At 62.7% G+C, this 24,426-nt stretch overlaps 1 protein-coding gene across 3 annotated transcripts in view; it reads right to left on the reverse strand.

Annotated features, from left to right (window-relative positions):
• Window positions 1-1,646: 1,646 nt before the first annotated feature.
• INPP5A (inositol polyphosphate-5-phosphatase A) overlaps window positions 1,647-24,426 on the reverse strand; it is a 178,437-nt gene continuing 155,657 nt past the window's right edge. For 2 of the 3 annotated variants that reach the window (XM_059054988.2, XM_067023792.1), the window contains exons 10-16: window positions 22,541-22,636; window positions 22,371-22,445; window positions 16,443-16,516; window positions 6,735-6,846; window positions 4,025-4,093; window positions 3,169-3,205; window positions 2,833-3,031 (exon numbers count right to left, since the gene is read on the reverse strand). In XM_059054988.2, the coding sequence (XP_058910971.1) occupies window positions 2,922-3,031; window positions 3,169-3,205; window positions 4,025-4,093; window positions 6,735-6,846; window positions 16,443-16,516; window positions 22,371-22,445; window positions 22,541-22,636 (573 nt within the window). In that variant the 3' untranslated portion in view covers window positions 2,833-2,921. Of the gene's footprint in view, window positions 3,032-3,117; window positions 3,206-4,024; window positions 4,094-6,734; window positions 6,847-16,442; window positions 16,517-22,370; window positions 22,446-22,540; window positions 22,637-24,426 lie in introns of all 3 variants that reach the window. The other variant, XM_059054989.2, reaches the window with a different exon arrangement.

Here is a 24,426-nt window from a genome sequence, read left to right on the forward strand (position 1 = left end):
TCCAGTCTTCAGTACCGCGGGGTCCGCGTCTTCGGCCGGAGGGGCGCCTGGGTCTGGCGCAGGTCCGGCTCGGAATCGGGGCGCGATGGAGTCCCGGTCGCCTCGCGCCCCGGGTTGCCCGGGCGGCAGCAGCTCGCAGGACCGAGGGCACCGCGAGGCCCGGCGCGGGGAAGGCGGCCCCGCCCGAGAACCCTCGGGCCGCCGGCCAAGGGAAGGGGCCGCCCGGGGCCGAGGGCCGCGAAGAGCCAGGACTCTGCGAGCTGGAGCGCAGCTGACGGCGGGGGGATGGAGCGGGGCGCTCGGCGGCGGCGGCGGTTCCTCGGGCGCAGGCAGCTGTGGCGCGGCGCGGGGCAGCAGGTAGGACCCCTTGTCCCCGTCCCTACCCCCAACTCCACCGGCCCCAGCCCGGGGCGCCCTCCCCGGGGCTCTGGAGGCCCGCTGTTTTGCTGGCTTAGGTGGATGAGGTTTGGGCAGATTTAAACACATTTGGGGTTGCCGGAAAGGGCAGGTGAACCCCCGCTTCTGCCCCACCCGGAGAGGTACATTTCTCCTTTGGTGTGTGCGTGGGGGGGCGGTGAGGGGCACCGCTGGGCCCTAGCTCCTGCCGATGTGCTTTGCTCTGATTTTGTAGGTTGAAACATGCCCGGCCTTAGTAGCTACATAAGTTGAAGTAGCACTGAACTCACATTGGGTGAAATAAATCAGGTTTTAAATTCATCAGCACCATAGCCCTTCTCCTGCCGTTTAATAGATTTTTTTCATTGGTAGAAAGTGGAGTTTAATTCAAACTGGGACTACAGAGAGAAATCCAAACTAATTTTGCTGCCCCGGCATCAGTTCTCTCAGGGGCCCTGGAGTTTTCTTTGCCCGTTTGACCCTGGGATGCGGGGGAAGCACATCTGGCCGGTGCTTGGACCTTGTCCTCCTCCTGGGCAGCTCCGGCCTCCACCCGGGGCACCTCCCTGGATCGGCCAGACCGACCCAGCCCCCCCAGCCCCCCAGCCCCAAGGAGGCCCGCGAAGCCCTCTCTCTGGCCTGTGCCTCACTCCGGAATCCAAGGGCCAGGAGTCCAGTTAACAGCAGCCTGCTCTGGTTCACAGAAGGCCACCCCATCCGTTCAGACCCCATCCGTCCACGTGGCTGCATAACTGTTGTGTTAATTTTAAAAATTGAATATAAAGGGTTGTATTACTGTAAGATTTCTCTTGGAAGGCATTATTGAAAATGTTAAAGAGAAATGTAAAAGGCTGAAGTTTGGGGGTTTTTTTGCTACATGGCTGCATCAATTTAAAAAACAGACGTTTTTCACTGGCTGGTTTTCTTTCTAACGGAGCATTCATTTTTTTCCCAAAATTTATGTGAGTGAAACTATTCTTTCAGCTCAAGTTAAAAGCAAAGGAATTTCCAGTTTTAAAGTTTTGAGGAAAGCAACACATTTATGTAATATTGAAAAAATGCTGAGAGGTAAATCCCAGGAGTTACCTCTGCAGTAAAAATCCAAAAGATGTCTTCCTGCTCGCACGCCATAGCTCCGTTCTGTAACAGGATCCGACAGAATGGAGTCCAGGATTGCTGAGGAGCGTAGCCTGCACTGCAGGCTACGACGGGCCCGGAGCACGGGAGGAAGAAACGCAAAACAGACGGGATATTTTCACCACGATCGATTTTATTGCTTAGGGACCGGAGCGGTCATTTCCAAAGGCCTCCTGAGTGACCAACAGCTGAAACCCCGCTGCACAGAATCGCCGTGGGCCGGCCAGAGCAGAGCCACCACGGCTTGACACAGACCCCGACGGTACACCGTCCAGGACACAGATTCGGCACGTGGACGCCCGCTCACTTGCAACGGTTGTGATTTATCCAAAACAAGCTTCTACCTAGTGCCTTCACCCAGCCCAGGAGTTCTGTAGTGTTAAAGCAAATCAATAAAACGTTCGTTTGTGTTTCGTCCACGGGCCCTGGGACCCCCTCTCACTGCTCCGCCGGGAGCCAGGAGCAAGCACGTGCGGCAGGGTTACGGCAGGTCGTTAGAGGTTCAGCATCCAGGGACGCATACAGTTTGTTTCTCTGAATATTTTATATACAGGCCACGTTACAAGCAGTTTCTATCAGAAGCAGACTAGCTAGTTTTATTTCTCCCATGATATTATTGTTTTATGTAGAATACTTGGCACCATAGAACAGTAACAAAAGACGGACAAAACGGTTTACAAAATTCTTAAAAGGTACACCCGAGCTAGCTATAAACTTCACATTCAGTTCTTAATATTAGACAGAAAAAGGCCTAGGAGTCTCCAACTGCTCGTATGGCTGTGCTGTGGTCGGTCTGACCCCTGACGGCGCTGCCGGGTCGTAGTACTTGTTTTATAGCTTTGTGTGTGGACGTGCACGAAACCAAACTCCTAGACGCCAATTCTACCTGCTGATATGACACTCAAGCGTTCATACTGGAAAGTATATTTAGCGTAAGTTTTGGTAAGGTTTATAAATTATTTTTAAAAAGTATATATTTATATATATTTATATATATAAAAATGGGAAGCAGCTGCAGTGTGATTCAAAAACCATGTAACATGGCAGTAGAGTGACTAACAGGGAAGGGGCCTCCGGAAGTGAAAGCGAGGGCCACGCCGCCGGCCGGCAGAGCCCCGGCCGCCCCGCCACGGAGGGGACTCCGAGCCCTGTGGGGTTTCTACGCCGGAGAAGCTCCTCCACGCTGACAATGATTAAAAATCGAAAACCGTGAAGTCTAAAATGCAGGATCTCTTTGCTGTCTATTAGAGTTTTGGCAACAGGACTGTGACTTATTTTAAAAATCCCAATGTTTCTACTTGATGTCACACAAACAGACACGACAGTGAGGTATGTGAGGCTTGTCCGGAGCGCCGTCCGGGGCTGAAGCGACGTGCGGGGCCGGCCGTCTAGCGGTGGCGCTCAGGCGGGTCTGTCGATGCAGCTCTCGGAGGACGCGGCTCCTCGTGCCGCAGGGAGGCCTCGCCGGGGGTCCCCTCGGGGCGCTGGCACCGCTTCCCTGCCGTGGAATCAGCCGTTTGTTAAGGGGACAGACACACCACGAAAAGCTCAGAAAGGTGAACTCGAGGGAGGAGGCATATTTACCACCAGTTCACTGCACCACACAACACTTGTGCACACGTGCGTGAGGTTTACCTGCCCCGGGCGCCATGCGGAAGGCCAGGAACACGGGCTGCGGCGGGAGAAGAGAGGCTGTCAGAACCGGGCGCCCACACCCCACTCCCGGGCTACCCGGCCGTGGCCCGCGGGCCCAGCGCCGGGCCCCGGTTCCCGAGGAGCTGGTGGGACTGGGCGGCCAGAGGCTAGAGGCAAAGGGCCTTCGCGTTCTCTAAAGGCGGTGTTGTTTCCAGATAAAGACAACGTGAAAGCTGACTTCAGGCCCAAAGAACGCGGGGAAGGACAGAGCCCGTCCCGGGATCCGGCCCACTGGGCAGCGCGGGCGAGCGCCCAGAGGCCCTGGAAGTGGGAAACGGTGAACGTCTCTCACGTGGCTGATGGTGACACACGACCCGTCACCACACGCCCCTCGGAGGGGCCCAGGCCAGTCACACGTACAAAGTTAGGCCCGGAACAGATACTCGGCGTTTCCCCCGGGGCACCGGGTCGGCGACAAGCCCGTCTCCCCCCGCACTGGCGGTGGCTCTTGCCGTCAGAAGCCGGGAAAATACCTGAGCGCACGTTCAGGAAACGGCCTCCAGAAATAGCCAGCGGTGGACACAGCCTCCTTTTACAAATAGTGAAACTGTGTATTTTATTCTGCTGTGACCAGTCACTTCTGCCTTCTTATCTACCTGCCTGTCTAGCCCCTGCCTACCTACCTTCTGGCGTTTTATTGAAGTTAAATAAAAGCAGACCAACCTGGCCTCCTCTGTGAAGCCGACTGAGGAGGCGGAGAAGAGGGGCAGCGGGGGGTCCACCACAGCGCCCCGCCTGCAAAGCCCCCCGGGCCCCGCCCCCGGGCCCGCCCCCAGACCGCAGCGCGCTCCGTCACCTTGTGGTCTCCCATGCAGACACTGGGCCCGATGTGGTCGTAGGTGACAACCTTCTCCTCGCTCTCCGACTGGGAAAAGCAAACAGAGGGAGAGGCATGGAAGGTGGAAATGGTGGGGTTTCCTGGGAGAGCAGCGAGCGGGTGGCAGCCCAGCGATGCTCCGCCCGCGGCCACCCTGCCCGCGTCTCCGTGGGGCTCTGGCCGGCTCAGAGGCGCCAGTGTGCCCATGGCCCCTAGGAGGGAGGTCGGGCAGTCCGGGCAGCACCTCGGCTCCCCGCTCTCCCAGGTGGGAGGGCTCCGGCCTTGGGAGGTGGCGACACGGGCCGTTGGTGTGGAGCCCGAGCTCCCCTCTGCCTCCGGCCCGGGCCCTGGACCGCGCTTGCCGCAGTCGGGGCAGCTGTGAGCTTTCTTTCCAGCTGTGGCCCCGGCACTGAGGAAGCCCACCTGGTTCCTGTTTTCCCTGTTGCCATTTGGTTTTGACGCAGAACTCCCTGTTCAAACAAGAACAGACTCCCCGATCGCCACGCTGCTGCACGCAGTGGTCTGCGCCCCGTGACGCAGGGCTGTGTGCACAGGGCGCCCTCCCGCCTCTGCCAGCCCGCAGGCACCTTAACTCCAGGTGTGCGGCCAAGGGTGCGTTCCCGCAGTCAGTCGGCTCTGGCTCCAACTGGGCCAGGATTTCACATCCTCGGCTGAAGCGTCTGAGACTATAAACCGAATTATCTTTAATGCAGTAGGAAGCTTAAGGTCAGATTTACTTTCCAGCATGGTCGCCTGCCAGAAGGCATAAAGACAGACCCCTCCGCGCATATCCTTCGCCATCACGGCACCTCCCCGGAGTGGGGAAACGTTCATCAAGCGCAGCGTGGTAATTTACAAAGGCAGCGTGAAATTGTGGATTTCCAAGTGCAGAATCGTGAGACAGATAAACAAATTAAGCGGCCGCCGCACACCTCGCCGCGCATTCATCACCACGCCCGCCACCTTCGTGTTCCGGGGCCGGGAAGCAGAACTAACATGATGCCGAGGTGACCGAGCGTGGCATGATGGATGACGCCGCGGAAGCCGCTCGGCGCCACGGCCAGTGGGCTGGTAACGCCTGCCGCCCGCTGGGCGGCCCCCAGGGGAGGGCCTGCCGGGGCTCCCCCCTCCAAGAAGGCGCTGGGCCCTCCCCACACTGGGCCACCCAGCCGAGCTCTGTCCCCACTGTGTCTGCAGCATCAAATCTCGGGCCCCGAAGCTGACATGATGTGAACGCAGGTAAAACAGCCCGCAGCGCCGCCTTCTGCTGGACCCGTCTGCAGCCCTGGGCAACCCCTGTCACCATCCTACGCACTCCTGCTGTCTTGGGGGGTTTACTGCAGGATGCCTTTTTCCCTGGAAGAGGACACTCGCCTCTCCTCTGCGCCCCGAGGCCCCTGAGGCCCCCTCTCTGGACGCTGCTCCGTGCTCAGCTCGCCTGCCGGCGTGAGCCGCTATGTGTGCTGTCCTCAGTGCTTCCTCACGTGGCATCTCAGGGCCCCAAGGGCAGGCCCGGCAGAGAGGGCAGGGCTGCTTCCGAGGCCGGGCACCGGGCACCCTTGCCCAAGTCTGTGTGGTCAGGGCCACCAATGTCCCGTGCAGCTCCCTTCGGGAAGGCTGCTTGTGGGAGCAGCCCGGCCAGCGCCTGTCGTCCGTGATGTCCTCTGGGGGCGGGCGTGTCACAGCTGGGTGCAGGCCCTGCCCACAGGCCACGGGGAGGGCTGCCGAGGCTGCCCTGGCCAGCCCCCAGGCCCAGTCAGAGCAAGCTCACTGCGGACCCGACACGTCCCCGCCTCCGACCCGGGCCCAGCGGCCGACCTCCCCACGCACCCGGGGTCTCTGGCTCAAGGCAGAGCGTGGAGGGACAGCCCGCCCCGGAAAGCCAGCAGCGGGGCCTCCTGGAGGGGGGCTGCAGGGGCTGCCGAGCAGGGGGACAGGCGTGCACCTGGGCAGGCCGAGGGGGCTCTGCACTCCTGGCTGCGTCTCTGGGTAAAGGGCCCGGGGCCCAGGGGCACAGACAGGGCTCCTCGCAGCAGCCTCGAGGGCTGTGGAGGGTGGTGACAAGAGCCCAAAACGTACTGGGTTGAGGTTGGGGGATGGCCTGGGCCGTGGGGACCTCCTTCCCCCTCCTAACTGGCTGCCCCCATCACGCAGAGGCCAGACCACTGCCCTAATCAATCAATGCACCTCGTTACTATATTTTTTCACTGATGGGGTTGACAAAACCAATGAAGATATTGATTCTTTAGAGCAGCCCTTTTGTGTTAAATGTGGGCATTGAAAAACCCCGGGAAATCAAGAGGCTCCAGGAAACTCAAACTCTCCCCGCACCCAGTCTCACGGGGCTGCCTCCTGAGTGCTGGCCGTTCATCTTTAACTTCTCAAGCCCCACTGTGACTCTGGATCTGACTTACAACTTAGGAAAATAAGGGCAGACTTCATAGCTCCCAAGCTCTTTCGAGGACAAGAGCTCATTGACTCCCCCGAGGACACAGTAAACTAAAACGATTCCTAAAGCACCGGCGACAGTTTATGCCTGTTTCGAATCCAGAAAGACAATGGAGATCAGGCTCCATCCCAGCCCTGAGAACGGGATCAGGGCTCATCCTGGGGCCGGCAGGAGGGCACGTCCCCTGGCCCGAGGCTCCCCACCCGCCCGGGCTCTGGCCTGCGTGGCCCTCACACTTACCCTCAGAATCAGCTCCTTGGCGGACGGGGACATAAGGACACGGTCACACCAGGCGGGGCACCGGGTGTTCATGTACTGCCTGCCCTGGCTGGAGTCCTCACTGTATGGGTAGCTGGGGAGACAGGACAGGAAGGCACCGGTCAGCAGCCGCGGGGCCCCTCCTCCAGCCCCTCCTCCGCGCCTGGGGGGGCGGTGTGGGCTCCGCCCTGTGCACCTCAGAAAGGCCGAGCCTGTCCAGGGGGAGAACAGGCAGACAGAAGTTTCCAGAATAAAGTCAAAGGACTGTCCCACACAGCACTTCAGATAAACCCTCCCCACGGACATGGACACGTCTATTAAACTTGGTTTTATTTTTGGATGCGGCCTACAGCCCAGCGAAAACCTGCCCAGGAGCCTACGGACGCCTGGGCCCGGACTGACGCCACCCCCTTGTCCCACCGAGGCGTCCACCTCAGGAAGTGCCCAGGTGCCCGGGCCGTGGCCTTGGACCTTCGCTGTGGCGGAGTGTGTGCCTCGCCCTGACTTAACTGCCCTGGCCGCGCGGGCCCCGCTTCCCGCCCACCGGCCCGGTGCGGCAGCGGGGAGAGGCCTGGGACCACCAGCTGAGCCCCCGACCCCCTGACACTAGCCGCCTGGCTGAGGTCCAGAACTCACCGGCTCCGGGCTCTGCACTGCCCAGCGGGCCTGCCCTGGTCCATGTAAAACCGCTCACCCCACCCCGTGGGCATTTCGATTGGGTTGCACTGAACTAACAGCAGGTGCGTTTAACCAGAATGAACCGACTGGCTTTGGGGGACCCTCAGCCACGCTCCCTGCACACCCATCAGGATGGTGGGTCTGCTTTCTCGTGGTGCATCTCCTATGGCCTTCAATACAGTCTAAAATTTTTCCTTGCAAAGGTCTAATGTGCTTTTTAGGTTAGTTCCCAAATACCACATGGTATTTGCTGGGAATGGCATGTTACTCTCTATTAAATTTTCCTGTGCTTTCAGCTGGAGGAGAGAAATGCCACTGTCTTCCTGGGCTGCTCTGTCCTGGGCTCGCGTGGGGCCTCTGCCCCTCCTCCCTCCCTGGCCCGTGGTCGGGATCCGCAGAACCTGAGTTAACGGTTCTCAGCCTACTCCATCCTCCAGAGCGTTCCACACACTCGCTCCAGAAACGGCGACTTACGGCCCCAGGCCCTGCAGGAATTGAGTTCACTGAAGACCCAAAGCAGCAAACACGGCTACAAGCAAAACGTCCCTAATCTCTGCTTCTAACAGCATTACACTTGCTGACAGCACGGAGCACTGACCACCCTTCAGCTTCCTTCGGGGAAAAGGGGGGCCAACGGCGGGCTTGTTCAGGCACGTCCCAGCCTAGCTTGGCTGTGGTCCTGAAGGAGCGACGCTTGCCCACCCCATCCTCCCGGGAGCTGCAGGAATCGGGGGTCCGCACGGGCCGACGCTGAGTGTCCAGAGCAGGATGTGCTGAGCACAGAGCAAGCCCCCAGCCCCCTCCACTGGAGGCAGAGGTCAGGGGAGGAGGCGGCCGGCAGGGCTGTGGCCAGGGCTGGGAAGATCGTGTGTGCTCTGAGCCCACCCAAGCTGGTCCTTGACCATGAGGCGGGGCAGGACAGGTTCACCGGAGGGACATCTGCGGTCAACAGGAGGTCTGGGAGGTGAGGCCGGCCACCCCGGGCCTCACCCACGCTCCCCGTGGGGCAGGAGCCGCACAGACGCACGCTGCTCCGAGAGTGCCGAACGGGCCGGCTCGAAGCGTCCCTTGGAGACGTGGTGCAGACGGGAGCAGGGTCGAGTCCAGGGGGCTTCAGGAACCACCGCGTGACCCTCAGCTGCACCTATGACGTTGTTGCTACGGGAAAGCCTTCGGGAGCCCTGGCCCTCGGGGGTCCCACTGAGGCTGCGCCCCAATGCCCACAGAGCCCCCTGGGGACCTGCCTAGGGCAAGGTTCAGGGAAGCGCTAGGGGTCCTGGGATCGAAACAGCATGAAAAGCCCACTCAGGTAAGTGATGTGGACAGTCCCCACACACACCGCGGAGCCATCATCACAGGGCGCCAGGGCCCGAGTCCAGCCCCCCCGTCCACCGCCAGGAGCTGACGGGCCATCACGGGGGCAGCCAGCCTGGTGAGGAGTAACCCGGAAGGGCCCGGGAGGCCCGGAGCCGGGACAAGCTTCCCACGGGGACTTCAGCCCGTGTTCTCAACCTTGCTGCTGCCGTGGGGCCTGCCCACGTGCGATACGGCGGGCGAGGGAAGCTGGCCGGGACGGGCAGGGCGGTTGGGGGGCGGCACCCTCACCCCACGGGCCGGGGGCCCTTGCTGTGGACAGACTCCCCGGAAGGGGCCAGCCACTCCCAGAGCCGGGCCAGGAGCGAGCAGGGCGGTGCTGGTGCAGACGGGCCGGGCAAGGCCAGCGTGGGCCCGGGAGGGGGGCCCCGCCCTGGCCACTCCGAGGATGGCCCAGCGCTGCCCGCCGGGGCTGCCGATGATCAATGCTCGCTGCACACGCGGACTTATCTGAAAGCAAACGCTGCGCAGGGCGGGGACGCGGGACGAGCCTCCGGCCTGGCCCCGCATGGCGGGAGTGACCGCCACAGCCAATGGCCCTGCGATGAAGCTGACAATCGCCCACCTGTCCTCTCAGCCCCTCGGGCTCCTTCCCGCAGGACGCAGGACGCAGGACGTGGGCAAGCGGCCCCTTTGCCAGGGCGCCGCCGACAAGGCTCAGCCTGCATCCGAGCGGCGGGAGGGCTGGTGGTGTCACCAGGGCCCGAGGCCAGCAGCCAGGCCGCAAAGGCACAAAGGCCCACTGTGTTGGCTGCCCGACTCCGCAGGGCCGGCCGCCGTGCGCGAGAGACGCGGGCTCAGGAGGAGCCCAAGGGTGGAGGGGGCGGGGGCCCCTGAACCTGGCCGGACAGGCCCAGTTCTCACCGAAGCGGGAGGCGGAGAATTGGGGGTGCTGCGGGAGACCCTCCTGGGCTTCTCGCTCGGGGAGAACGTGAGTGTTCCCAAGTCACAGCCCTGCTGAGGGCAGACGGGCCCGCGTGGCCAGCGAATCGGCGGACCGTCCGCCCGTGCACGGCAGCCCCGGAGGCTGGCAGGCAGTGGCCGCGCAGGAACTCGGTTTCCAAACACCTGAGACTCCTGGGAAAGAAAAGGAGGCGGAAGGAAGCTGCATCTGAACTGGGCAATAACGTTCACACTGTCGTGGGGAGGAGGAGCCGTGGTCAGAGCCGTAGAGCTGACCCGGCTCTGTGGACACAGGTGCCCGCAGCGTCACCGTGGGGTGACCGGCGGCTTCCCGAGTAAACGGTACCCTGGCCCTTTGCCCTTCAGCACTTGCCCCCGTGCCTCCGTTTGGGCCACGTCCACCCCGGGGCTCGGTGACCAGCTGGACAAGCTTTCTGGCTCCCTTCCCAGGAGTCAGGCCGGGCGCACAGCAGGGAGCTCAGCCTTTTTGTCCAAATGTCACCGTTTTATATTTATCGTTACAGACAGGAATCTATAGATGGTCCAAAGTTGAGTTATGGCCAAAAAAGAAGTCTGAAAAGTGCCTCCGAATCTTTAATATAAAAATAAATGTATCCACTGAAGAGAGACAGCCTCCTCTGGCCAGAGCCATGTGATACATTTTATCCCTGTGTTATATATATTCTTGTCTTTTTGGAAAGCTCTCGCTGGATCTTTTTCTGTAATTAATTTGCCCAGTAAAAACCTCTTTCCCACCGTGGAGCGTTTTTGTCCGTCCTTGGGAAGGTGTGACTTTTCTCTGGCGAGGCGTGTACTCTGACTGTGCGTCTGTCCGCCCCCCCGGTCAGCTTCACTCTCTGGCCCGCGTGTCACGCAGAGCCAGAAACGCAGGGGCCGCGGCAGCCCTCCACCCCCCGGCGGCTCTCGCGCCACAGGCAGCAGCCCCAGGCCCGCGGGGAGCAGGGGCCCGGCCGTTTCAGCCGTCAACATCCACCCATCAAAGGTGGCGTTTTGGTTACTTCCAGGTTTGGGGAGTTCTTGGCCGTGACGTGCGGACCCCCAGGGGCCCGAGACCCTGTCAGGGGCTGGAAGCTTACCTTCTATGTTCGCGATTACGCGGAGACGCGACTTGCTGTTGTCATGGCGTTGGGGGCAGCCCCTCCTCAGCCCCCCCCCCCCCAGGCAAAGCTGCACGAATGCTTCCTGGATTGAATCTCAGGCCTGGGCGACACAGTGTAGGAGTCAGTGGGACGAGAGGGGAGCGTGCGGGGCGCATCCACCGCCGCTGGGAATTCTCGAGCCCCAGTGACAGGAGGCTTCCTGCGGCGGGGGCGGTGCTGAGGGCGCGGGTGGGCAGCAATGCTGTACAGGGACTTGGGTCCAGGGCAGGGCCGCGTGCAGGGCTGGGGGAGGATTCCACACCACGGGAAGCCCGCTGACACCACATTAGTGGAAAAGGCAGCTAAGCGGTCTCATCTTCATACTTTGATCTCTTTATTTTAAAACCAACGACAGGAACTCAGAATGACACTCTACGTTAGAAGCTCCCTGCTGGATGCGCAGGACGGGCTTTGGGTCACCTCTGGGGCGCCCCACATCACTGCTGCTCACGCCGGGCCTTCCTGGGGCGAGGAAAGGGGGGGCTCCCGCGACTGGCCCCAATCCGGGTTGAGAGTGGGAGCCACAAGTGGACGCTGGCCCAGAGGGCAGGGAGGGCGGACAGGATGGCAACGCGGGACTCGGAAAGCCGACCGTCACCTTGTCCGCTGCAAACCGCCGGCCTCACGGCTGGCTCTGCACCAACTGGAGGCGGGTCCCACAGAGAGCCAGGCGGGCACGGCTCATGCCGGCGCCGGCACCACGCTCTTTGCCCACCAGTTATTCTGAGCACGAACTTAAAGCTTTTTACGTCACCAGCACGTGGAAACACCACGTGGCGTTAAAGGCCTTCACTTGGCCTGGTCCTGAGCGCCGTCCCCGGCCACTCGGGCTCGGCGGGCGTCATCTGGAGCGCAGGGTGGGGCCTGGAGGGTCGCTGTGGCGGGCACCCCCCGCGCCCACTAGCCTGGCCTGGCCGCGCTCTCTGCCTCTACCCCACCCCGCCCGTCACTTCGTGGTTGTGCCTCACGAAGGTGCAAAACTGTGCCCGAGGCTGAGAAGACTGAGAATTGAAGGCTCTACAAACGCCTGAAACATTAGCACCCCTTCCAGCAAAGTGACCCACAGCACTGAGTTACAGCCCACTAGGGGTGGAGTTCTGTTAGCCCGCGGAGAACAGTCACGAACGTCTGTGCTCAAGAAACACCCCCCCGGCCCCATCGCTCTCCTTAGGAGACCTGTCCGCTCGAGAACCTCTGAGGACTGTCCCGGGCACGCGATTAGCCACAGCCTGGAGCCACGGAGGGCACGGTGGCCTCCGCTCCGGGCTCTGCACTGACCCCGCCCCCAGCCCCTGGCCCCCGGCAGCTGAGAGCTCGCCGCCACCAGGACGGGGACCAGGACTCCGCAGCCAGTTTGCAGGGAGTCCGCTGCTTGGATAACAAAGTCAAAAGGCACAGAAATGTTCTGAAAACCAGGCGCGGCGGCCCGAGGCTGCGGCTCAGGACACCCTGCTCCCGTGGCACTGCCCGTTGGCGCCAGCGATGCCCATGGCTCTGGCTAATTCCCCGGCTGCCAAGCTGGAGCAAACAGGCCTCACAGAGAAGAAAGCTGGGTGAGGACAGGCACGACGGCCTGGGGTGCCCACTGCCCCTTGAACGGACACTGTCCACACCCCCCGTCCCCCGCCCCCAGGAGGTGCCAGAGTCCGGCAGCCAGTGAAGCACAGACCGTCCCCACAAACGCCCAGAGCCACGCGCGAGGGCCCACAGCCTCGGAGCCCACGCACCTTTGTCCCGACCGCCTGGCCCACGTGGGAGGGAAGGGCCGTTTTCACAGAACGGAGTCGTGAGGATGACACGGGCCTCGGGAGCGTGCGAGGGGCTGGCGTGGCTCTTCTCTGTGACTGAGGGGCTGCCACGCGCACACCCCACCTTGCCCGAGGCCACGCAGACAAACGCAGACGTGGTGTCCCTCACTGACCAGCGCGGCTTCCGGAAAGGTCCCCACGGGGCTCAGCCACACCAGTAGAAACAGAACCGGGAGGCTCCGCCTTTCCACCTCAAAGAGGGCACCGTGGTGGAGCCTGGATGCAGGACGGCCCCGTGGGCAGGATGTGCAGCTGGCGGGCACCCCGGCAGACTCCCTGCCTCCTTCCAGGGCGGGGACACTGGGCACATGGGACGCGATGGGCGCCTCCCCTGCCCTCCTCCCCCCGCCTGCCCCTCCCCGCGCAGGACCAGGGCAGCCCGGGCGCCAGGCTCCTCAGGTGGCTCCTCAGCGGCTTCCACCCCTCAGCTCAGAGCGAAGCGATAGACGGATGGTCTGCAGGGAAACCGCTCCGGGCCAGAAGCCCCCGACAGCTTCCAAGAGCGGGAGATGGCCCTAGGCTAGCAGTTGTGCACAGAGGACACCCCCTGCACGCCCCAGCAACACCCCCACCCGTGCAGGCAATGCATACACCCAGGAAGCACACGTGCATACACATATACACACGAGTTTTGCACCACGTGCACGAACTGCACACGAGCTCAGGCACACACCATGCACATGCACACACCCCCATGTAAAGACCCATGTACACGCAAACACCTATTCGCTCATATGTGCACATACCACGTACATGTGCAAACACAGCTCATGCACACACATAACCACACCTGTGCAATGCACACGTGTACACAGCCATGTACTTGCACACACACACACACACACACACACACCACAAATAGGCCCGTGCGTACACACACCCACAGGTGCATACACAACCCATCCCCACCCCAAGACACACTGCACACACCCATGCACATACACCCACATACCCACACGTGTGCACATACAACAATGTATGCATACGACTCTGCATGCACACGTGTACACCCACACCATGTACATACACTCCAACGTGTGCACACCCGTACCCGTGCACGTGTGGATACTATACGCACACACGCAAACCCATGCACTGCACAAACACATGCAATCAGTCTGTAATCTGATTGCATACATCCTGCACACACACCCACACAGGTAAACACACACACACCCCTACACACACACGCACATACTCTGCACACACATGCACCCACACGCATGCGGTGCCGCATCCATGGACACGTGCCTACACAGTGTGCACAAGCGAATACACCCACGCACAATCCTCTGTGCACACACCCTACACACGTGTGCACAGGAGCTCACACTCCTACACACACACACACACACACACACACACACACACACACATAGAGCACGCCTGAGGTCGCTTATTTTCCGGCAGAATCAGAGAACGCATCTGGGTCCAAACCACACAGCCACCGTTTCTAACCAAGTCCCTGCTGCTGTCCCACTTCTGCTTCCGCTGACATAGCCCCATGTCGGGAACAGCCCTGCAGACCCCCCGTGGCAACCCAGGGGGCTGTGAGCTCTAGCCGATGGTCACAAACATGGTTTTAAAATGCAACAGAGCCAAGGGAGGGGGCTGGGTGTGACCCAGGCACCAGAGGACGGGAATGGACGACCCAGGGAGTGGGGGAGGGGTGGGTGACGTGGGCAGTGGGGGAGGGAGGGATGAGCCGGGCAGTGGCCGGAAAGGCCTCAGGAGCCTTTGGTGGGTCTTGCACCGCCGGCTGTGGCAGGGCTGACAGCTCAGGCGTACTTCCTACTGTGAGCCGGACCCCCAGCTTTGGGAGCCGATGATTTAGTCTGTAAAGCACGATTTTTCCCACCTCAGAAAACTTCGAATGCTACTTCCCAGTTAAAGGGAGAAAATCTGACCCCTAAACTGACGGCCCTCCCAGGCCACCTCCCTCGGGTGGCAGCCGCCACCTCCAGGCAGAGGGGCACCTCTGCTGTGACGGGCCCAGGACACCCGCCCCCACAGTGCGGGCCCGTTCCTAACGCACCTGCAAAGTCACAGGACGTCCACAGGTTCCCGGACGGGGGCAGGACCCCTCGGGGTCGTTCTCCTGCCACGCGAGCCCATCAAACCCCGAGGCAGGTGCGCCCCAGACCGAGCGCAGGTGACCTCGAGGTGCCTGCAGCCCCAGGTACCCTGACGAACCCCAGGCCCTCCCTGGAGTTCCTCCGGCTTGGCACCAAAGCATGCCCACCCCCACCTGCCAGTGGGACCTCAGAGCCCGGGGCTACGGCGCCTTCCGGGGGGACAGCCTGTGCTTCCTGGAGGCCGCGCAGCCTTGTCCCACCCGACTCCGGACGTGCCCGTCTCTCTGCCGCCTAGGGGTGGGGGGCTCGTCCCTTGGCCGCCTGAGCACGGACCACGACCGCATCTTCTGCGCCCTGCACCTACGGGTGACCTTCAAGGCTGCGGCGTTTGGGAGACGCTCGAGGGGCTGACGCCAGCTCAGGGCACACGTGTCCACAGGGCTATGCCTTCGGCAGCCCCAGGCCCCCTCCCTCCTGGCCGGCTCCACAGCCCTGAGACAGGCGCTGGACCCCGATCAAGCAGGAGGGACGCCCTGGACCCCGGCTCTACCCTCAGGAGGCGCGGGCTGAACAAGTCTCTCGGGACGTCTTTAGACTTAGGCTGTGCCTGGGAGCGTGGTTCGCCGCATATTATGCGTGCGTTTAAAGTAGCGCCAGAGACTGAGGGCAACGTGGCGGGTCAGCACCTGGACGGCATTGCTGAGGGCCGCCCTCTGGTCCTGAGCCGCTGAGTCACAAGTTCACGGGTGTTGGAGCCGCTGCTGGGGGCCCACCAGGCACCCCAAGGGCCCAGGTCCCTGCTTCTCTGGCCCCTGAACCTCGCACCGCCGGTCTGGGCGCCGACCCGGAGCTGCGAGCCCCCGGCCGCCTTGGCCAGAGCCTGGACCCGCAGTGAGTCCCGTGTCCAGTGGATGGTGGGGGGGCCCTTCAAGCCTGCACACGTTTGACCACTGGAGTGTGTGGCCCAGGAAGCCGGGGGGACCTTCAGAGGGAAGCTGAGAGGACCTGGCCCCCCAGCGCGTTCTGGACGCCAACCGTTCCTCTGACGTGGATCTGATGCTTTTACTGCCAGGTCCGACACAGACGAGGGGGGGCCAGGCGGCGCTCTCGTCCCCACTTGCAGCTCCTCACCAGGTCCTGTCTACCTGAGAAAGCTCCCCTGAACCCGCCCAAGGCCCATTTTCTCCCGAGTGATAAGATTTTCTACTTGGAATCTATGAAAGGAGAGAGACGGGGGGGAGAAGCCCGTGATGGGGCATCCGTGTCTTTCCAGACAGGCCGGCGGGCCGAGCGCCCACCTGGTGTCCTGGCCACTTCGTAATCATCTCTCTCCCCCGAGCCCGGCCCTCTGCAGCCCCGGGCTGGTCCGGAGGGAAGGCACTGTTATTGCTGCAGATTTCAAGACTCTATGAACACCAGAGCAAAATCCAGCAAAAGCTTACATACCCGAGACAGACAAATACAGACAAACCAAACCAAAACCCACCCCATGACGGTTCCAGAAAGATCCAGAGCGTAGAGCTGCCTGTGTGGGCCCCTCATAGGCTAATCTGAGAGGCCACATTGGGAGAAAGGAGAGGACAGACCCCTGCTGTGCTCGGGGGGGCGGGGGCGGGGGAGGAGGCACAGGTGGGCACAGACGCACGGACAGGAGGACAGTTACCTGCTGGCCCAGCGAGCGGTGGTCCTTACCTGGGAGGGAACGAGATGTCCAGTTCATACAGTCTGTCCTTAAAGACAGACAGCTCTTTGTCAAACTCTAAGAGCTGAAGAAAAGAAACAGAAAAAAACATGGGGTCACTTTGGTTTGCCTCCCAGGGGGCACCGAGAAGCCCTGGGGGAGGGTCTGTCTGCAGCAGGGACCTGCAACTTCCGGGAAACAGGCGTTGCTCCAGCACCTGCCCTGAACATCACCCGGGCTGCGTGCAGGCCTCCCGAGGGTGGGCCCCCCGGGCGTGCGGCTGGAGAGACCCTAGGCACCCTGCAGACCCTTCTGTGCGAGGCCTGCTCCGGACTCGGCCCTTCCGCCACCGGCGCCGGACCCACGCTGCCTGTGCTGACCGGCCACGCAGGGCTGCCTCGCTCCGCTGAGACCACGCGGTGCAGCCGCCGTGGGCACTGGCGTCGCCTCCGAGGTGCCCTCAGGCAGTGTCCAGCAGGGGGGACACCGTTTTGCCCAAACTAAGTCAAGAGAGTAAGAGCGCTGACCTCACACAGGAAGATAAAAAACAAGACCTGGCCCTGAGGGGCTCTTCAGAGCCACACCCCACGGGGCACCGTGCGCCCAGGAGGGAAGGGCACTGGCAGCGTCTGGCCACCACGGCCACGCACACCCTGGGGATGCGGCCGTCGCTCGCGTCCCCTGCGGCTGTGCGGGAGCGCGGCGTTGCGCGGGCCCCCGAAGCCACGCCCGTCCTCTTCCTCCGCCACCTCCTCCGTCACTCCCGAAGCGTGCAGTTAGCAGTGCCGCGTACACAGTAATTACCGGGCGCCAGGCTGCTACCTGAGCCACCTGCACGTGGCCCTCCCCGCCGAGCCTGCGTGCACCAGGCCAGTCAGAGGGGGGCAGAGCCGACACCTCCCCCGGCAGGAGCCCTTGATGGCGCCTGTGGTTTGGGTGGGGGGATAAACCAAAGCTCCTTTTGCATAAACGGGACCACTTCAGAGACAGCTGCCTGATTTCAGTCACACACAGGTTCCTGCAGCATCCTGGACACCCGGAGACGGGGGCACGAAGAGCCTCGGACCCTGCCTGGCGAGGCTTGGGTACTGGACCCCACAGGTGACACTTGTGAGCGCCCATGGCAAGCCCCACCCCACTCAGCACCCCCTGACGGCCACGCCGGGGGCCCTAGGGGTGCAGGGCCAGGAGTGGGGACGCAGGATGGGGAGGGGCGTGGGGCGGAGGAAGGGTTGGGGGATGGGGCAAGGGAGGCACGGGGAGGGAGCCGCGGGTGCGGGAGGAGGCATGGGGGCGGCAGAGCCCCTCAGCTCCCCGGCCCCAGTGGCCCCTGCCTCTGCATCGAGGAGAAACACACTCCACTTCCAGGGAGCAGCCCAGGCCAAACAGCTTCCGGGAGGTCGCAGAGTTAGCACCTCAGGGGTGCCGGGGATGGAGGGGAAGAGTGTGTGTGTGTGTGTGTGTGTGTGTGTGTGTGTGTGTGTGTGTGTGTGTGAAGCATGAGCGTGGGGCCTGGACCAGTCCCGTGCTTACGTGTGTTCACACGCACGTGTGCCTGGAGATGCCCTCGCATCACACTCACAGGCGCACCCCCCCCTATGGAGGCCGGCGAGCGTGTCTCATCCACGATGCTCCAAGTGTGAATTCCTGGCCTTCGCGGGTCAGGCGGGAAGACAGCCGTGATGCTGCGTGGCGGCTGCGGGCAGGTGCGACCGTCGGGAGAGGCGCCGGCCCGGCGGCGAGGTCAGGCGAGGGGCGCCCACGGCGCCCCTGAAGACCGGCCACCGACCCCGACGCTGGCGGTGGCCGCTTCCCCCCAGAGGACTCGGTCCCGCACCTGGGAACCTGCAGGCGGTGAGCGGCCCGAGCCTCTCCCACCGAGAGCTGCCAAGCCTTTCAATTTCTCCCAAATTTAACTCACACTCTTGAGAGAAGGAAGGAAACATTCTGGACACAGCAAGTCCGCGAGGCGTCCTGTTGGGCTCGCCGCCCCGTCCTCTGCGTGACGGGCCCAGGCGTGTCCGCAGAGCCCCGCACGCACGCTCTCACTCCTGCAGCTCCGGCCCCACCGCGGGGCCGTCCCCGGCCGCGTCCTCCCCGCTCCTCCCGCCGAGACCTCCGGGCCGTGGGCGGCTCTGTCGCCCTCACAAGGCCCACTGCCAGCGTCCCTCCCGTGGAGACCTGGCGCTCGGGCTGCTCTCGGTCTTGGCGTTGGGCGTACGGCTCAGGACTCGCCGAGCTCCTGAGGACCAGGCCTTCCGGCCCCGCTTTGAGCCTCCAGGCACTGCCTCCGAGCGACCCGCGAGGTCTGCGCTGCGCTGGGGTCTCAGCTCCGCCGTCCGGCTGCGTCTGTCCCGACACTTAACTCGCCTGTGGAGACTCTCCCGCCTCGGTGGCTGCTGCTAGCACCTCTCAGAGCTTTTAATCTGCCTGCTGTTTTCAGGGTGTGGTATGTGTTCACGTTCCTGATTCTTTCACGTTTTCAATACCTTTAAATCTCATCTTATAATTTTGATCACGTGTTCATTATCTGCTGTCTGTGCACACTCGCTACCGTGGAGAGCTTCCTACACGCTTTGTACCCGGGGCTGTGTTGCGTTCCTGCCGCCCCGCAGGCCCCCGGGGCTCCACGGCCTGAGTCCGCGGGGGCGATGGGGGCTGGAGCCACGGCTGCTGCCACAGGAGGCCAGCGTGCGGTGTTTCTGATTAGAAATGACAGTGCATTTCTGTTGAAAGGGTAATCTGTATCTCTCTGAGATTTTTCACGAAGCGGTAACCAATTTCACATGTATCTTTAACATTCTTCTTGATTACAAAGTGAAAAACAGAATAGGGCGTGTGTGGACAATGATTAAGCGGCCGCCTGATCGTACGTATCTGTCAGGCGCTGTCCCGGCCGCACACGTTCCTCTGTTACTGCAGAGACGCCGCGCTGATAAAGGGAAAGAGGCCGGAAAATCGATGCGCCCTGGGCTGGAGCAGTTGCTACACACCCAGAAAACATCTCCATCCGACGGGCCAGGCGCGGTGAAAACGCACGCGCCCTGCCCTGGGACCGCCGCCGAAAATTTAATCTCTCCGAATCCTCACCAGGGCACTCCATCCTGCAGCCCTGACAGCCACACTTATAATTAATTACACAATTGCGATGGAATATCGACTAAACAAAGTTATAAATCATAGCAAAAGTCAATAGGCATGGACACACTCAATCATGTCCCGGCCAATGATTACTACTCTTAAAATACAATAATTATTTTCAGAGCCAGCTTGAATTAAATTTCTGTCAGACGGGAACAAGACTGGTGGTTGATCAAGGATGCGATGGATTTGGGGGCCGAGGCCGGAGCAGCGCATCCATCCTGCTGTGGGCGTCTCGCGTGAAGGTGAGACGTCCTCCCCGGGCTCCTCAGGCCATATTCATCGTCCCCCAGGGGGGTCTGGACGCCCGCCTCCCAAGTGGGACTGACACGCCGAGCTGCCGGGGCAGTTACCGCTGAGCCTAGGCCCTGCACCTGGGGGACGCACGAGGCCACCCCCTTCCCCGGAGGTTCCTGACCCGAGAGGCGGGGCCCGCGGGCCTTTCAGAACCCACGTGGAGACCTCGCCTCTGCTCCGACTCCACTGCATCTTCTCATCTGAGTCAGCCTCAAACTTCTCCCGGACATTCAAACTAACTTTCCTCCACCTTAAAGGAGCACGATTTCACATGGTAAATAAAGACAGAACTAGAGCTTTCGTCTAACGGTGACATCTGTAGTTTCCAGGCTGGTGACACATTCTCTAAGTGCTAACCGAGGGCAGCGGGGATCTGGACCCACGTGTGACATCCCCGTGCCGCCCCCGCCCCCGCCCCGCACGCCTGCCTCAGGACCCTGTTTCTCCCCCGCACAGCGGACCTTCCTTCTCGCCAGTGTCCCGGCTCCTTCTGGAACGTTCTGGCCTCCTGGCCGCCCCAGCACCACTCTGTGTCCACTGTTCCCCTCCCAGGGCGTCCCTGCTTTCTGCTCGGCCCGGTAACCACGCCGTCCCTGGCTTCGAGGGGCCGCCTCTGTGCCAGAGGCCCTCGGAGCCCACCCACCCCGCCCGCCCTTCTCCAGGCTCAGAGGGCCGCACGGCCGCCCAGGGAGCGGACGGCACCCCGGGTCTCCTGGGCACCTCACCTCCACACAGGCACACCGAACGCGTCGTGTCCCCTAACCTGCCCCACGCGTTCCGGGCCTGGGAGGTCACAGGACGGCAGCCAGACACGGCCGCGCCCTACAGAGCCTCCCGTCCAGCCCAGCGGGGCCGCGGCTGAGCCCAGGCGCTGCGGCACACGGCAGGAGCCCGCCTCACCGGGACCCGGGGCCCCCTGTGCAGCCGAGCCGGGGACGGGCGGCGGGGACGCGGCACGACAGGCTGGGGGAAGTGCGTGAGGTGGCTCAGAGCGTCCGCGGTGGCAGAGGTGCCCCCCGTGCGGCTGAAGGAGGGGTGGGGGGTCAGCACAGAGGCCCCGGGCGTGAGCCGCACCTCGGAGGAGAGGCCCGGGTCCCGGGCTTTACCCGACGGCGGAGGGCGGTGGCCAGGGCCCGAAGCTGGGCCTGACCGGGCGGGCTCCAGGCCGGGGGTGGACAGAGGGCAGCGGTCGGGCAGGAGGCAGGGAGGGCGACGGCCGGGGCGGCAGACTCAGGCGTGCGGCAAGTCCAGACCCAGAAGCCGCCGGACGTGCGAGGCGAGGGAGGCCCGGCGGGCGACGGGGGCTTCCGGGGAGCACAGCAAGGCAGGGCGGGGACACGGGCTGGCAGAGTCTGCTGGACATCCGGAGAGCCCCTCTCCACTTAGACGTGAGCCCTCTTCTGAGCGCCCGGCACGAGAGCTCGGGGCCCTGCCACACAGAGGCACGGAGGCCCCAGCCGGGCCGGCGTGAGTGCCCGGAGGGGCCTGAGGCAGACGCGAGACAGGGGCATCGTCCAGAGCTGGAAACTCCAGAGCCAAAGGGGGACCGGGCCATCCGGGGCGCCCAGAGCACAAGAGCCGAGCTGGGGGCAGAGGGGGACCGGGTAGCTGACCCATGAGGGGTGTGGCCCCGGGGGGGACGCCTCGGAGGCAGGCCCTGAAGCCCAAGCGCCATCCCTGGCCTTTGGGATAAAGACGTCCCTGAGGGGTGACAATGGCCTTGGTGGCAAGCAGGTGCGGTGGGGTGAACCGGGGACTGAAAATGGGAACAATGGTACAGACAGCCCCTTACCAGGGTGGGAGGTGCAGCAAGGCCCCCAGGAGGCGGGGTGGGGGGGCACAGGTGCACAGCTGGGCGTGCGGTGAGGCTCCCACAGGTGTCCCGACCGCCCTCAGGCGCCGATACAACACAGGCGCGTCGGTAAATGCGTCAAAAGCAGGCCCAACTGACAAACGCACGACAGGTGCAGGCCCCCCAGGCTATCCTGCTGCAGGGCTCGTGCCCGCCGTGGTCTGAACTGCAGGCGTCCATTCACACATATCGATCCCTCTGCGCGCGCACACACGCACACACACACACACACACACACTCACGTGCGTTCGCGGCCACAGAGATGCCCCCGCAAATTTGCATGGTGGTTCTCTTCTTTCCAAAGGAAGCTCAGGCCTCTGTGGGCCGGCCCTGAACCAGGGGTTCTGCACCCAAAGCCCCTAGTCCTCTCTGCCTCTCACCGGGGAGGACCCCAGCGCTGAGGGCCACACCGGCCGGCACAGGCAGCGAGGCGGGTGGCCGCAGCCCAGCCGGCGGCAGGACGCCCCCCCGGGAAGGGCCCAGTGGAGAAGTGACGGGAGGGTGAGGGTTCAGAAGCCGAGCCACAGGCTGTGACGGCACCGGGAAGCAAGGTCCCGCGGAAGCGGGGCTGTTGGGAGGGGCCGGGGGCCAGCGCCACCCCAGAGCAGCTGCGGGGGGGACCAGCTACACGTCGGATGCCGGAACTCACCGCGGTGCCGTTGTCGTCCCGGAAAACCTCCTGGTTGAAGTAGTCAAAGAGCTTCTTCTCAAGCTGGAGCATCACCTGCCAAGGGAGGGGCCGTCAGAGCAGGTGGGGCCCCACCTCTCCCGCCGCGGGGGCCACAGGGCACGGCACCCGCCGCACCTCCAGGTGCTCACCTTCCGGTCGTTGTCCGACTCTCGGAATATCAGCTTCACGACTTCGTTGGTGTCGGCGGCCCGGACGGTCTGCATCGTGGCCTTTGTGCAGAGAGTCTGGGAAAGACACGGCAGGAGCTCAGTCCCCGGAGACATGCCAGCCTGCTGCCCGCCTCCCCCTCTCCCCGACCTCGGCTCAGGGGCTCACACTTCCCGCGGAGGGACCCGCGGCTCCAGACACGGCGGGGCCGCGCACCCAGCCCTCTGCCTGCCGCCCCGAGGACCGGGGACCCAGGAGGCCTGCGGGGGCTCCCCAGGGAACAGCCTGAGCAGCGGTCCTCCACGGCCACCGCGGGAGGGACAGGGAAGGGCAGCCAGACGGGCGCCGGGGGCGGCGTGGGGGACACAGAGGCCACGCCAGGGGCCCTGGGCAGGGACGCCCGCCAGCTGCAGCGGGGTGGACGGAAGGGCACAGGTGGCAGGCTGACTGCGGATAGGCTGAAAACTCTATTAAATCCAGGCTCCTTTATTAAATCCTTCCTGTCCCGACCTGGGTGTGGGGCAAGGAAAGGCAGCAGGATGGGGGTTAAACAGGGTCACTCCCCAGTCAGGACCAGGCTGGAGGCTGGCGCAGGGGCCGCGAGGCCTGGTGCAGTTAGGGGCACCGCAGGGCCGCGCTGACCGCACCAACACCACAGAGACGAAGTACAGCTCTAAACGTGCTGAGAGACACCCCAGGTGCACAGCAAGTGCCGGCGAGGGGCCCTGCACGCCTCCCTTCAGGAAAGTCCATCCACGCGGAGTCCAGAAAGGGCGGAGCAGGGGCCGCGGGGGCCGGGCCGGGTGGGGTGAGAAGGTCACAGCTGGATTTCAGTTTGTGTGTAAGTTATACCACCATAGGGCTGTTTTTTAAAAAGCACTAGGTGATTTTTTTTTTTTTTTTTTTTTTTTTTTTTTTTTTTTTTTGCGGTATGCGGGCCTCTCACTGTTGTGGCCTCTCCCGTTGCGGAGCACAGGCTCCGGACGCACAGGCTCAGCGGCCATGGCTCACGGGCTTAGTTGCTCCGCGGCATGTGGGATCTTCCCGGACCAGGGCACGAACCCGTGTCTCCTGCATCGGCAGGCGGATTCTCAACCACTGCGCCACCAGGGAAGCCCCTAGGTGATTTTTATTCAAAAAAGAAAGACCACCGCAACTGAACTAATGTTGACTTAAAAAAAAAAAAAAAAAACCTCTTCGTCTAAGGAGCCCTCATGAGGTCACTTCACGGCGGAGCCGCTGGGCTCAGAGGCTCGAAGCAGCCAGCGTTGGGGGAGACCCTCCGGCAACAGGGCCTAGGGCCCCGGGCAGCCCGGACGCCGATTCCCCCTTGGGCCGCGCGCTCCAGGACAGGCATTGATATTCAGAGCACAGACAGCTAATCAGGTCAAGCCCCCCGCAGTGGCTTCTGGACTCATGTGTCACAAATCAGTCTGGCCGCCTTCAAACGGCCGGATTAGAACAAGCGCCTGGACCATCCGGCGGAGCGCGGCCGCCCTGCCCAGCCCCCGGCGAGGAGGTCACCCCATCGAGATGCTAATGGCTTAAGTGGCTTAAGCGTAGTGAATGGGGAGGCTCGGCAGGCAGACGGCATTGTAGCCTCTCGGCGCGATTCAGGAAATTCATGGTCTTCTCCCAAAGGCATCTGCTGGAAACTTTTTTAAAAAATTGCTTTATCTCGCCACTTCAGACGGGCTCCCAAAGGATAAACATCTGACCAGCCCAGCCCTTGGAGGGGGGCCTCTCTCCCACACCCGCCAGGCCTCCTCCCGGGCGGGCCTTTCAATCCGCAGTCGTGACCACTCATGCAGGAACTGCCGGGCCAGGGCCTTTCCGGCTCGCCTACTTACAGGAAGGCATTTTCCTC

This window comes from Kogia breviceps, chromosome 2 (genome assembly GCF_026419965.1).
Source record: "Kogia breviceps isolate mKogBre1 chromosome 2, mKogBre1 haplotype 1, whole genome shotgun sequence".
Classification (NCBI taxonomy): domain Eukaryota; kingdom Metazoa; phylum Chordata; class Mammalia; order Artiodactyla; family Physeteridae; genus Kogia; species Kogia breviceps.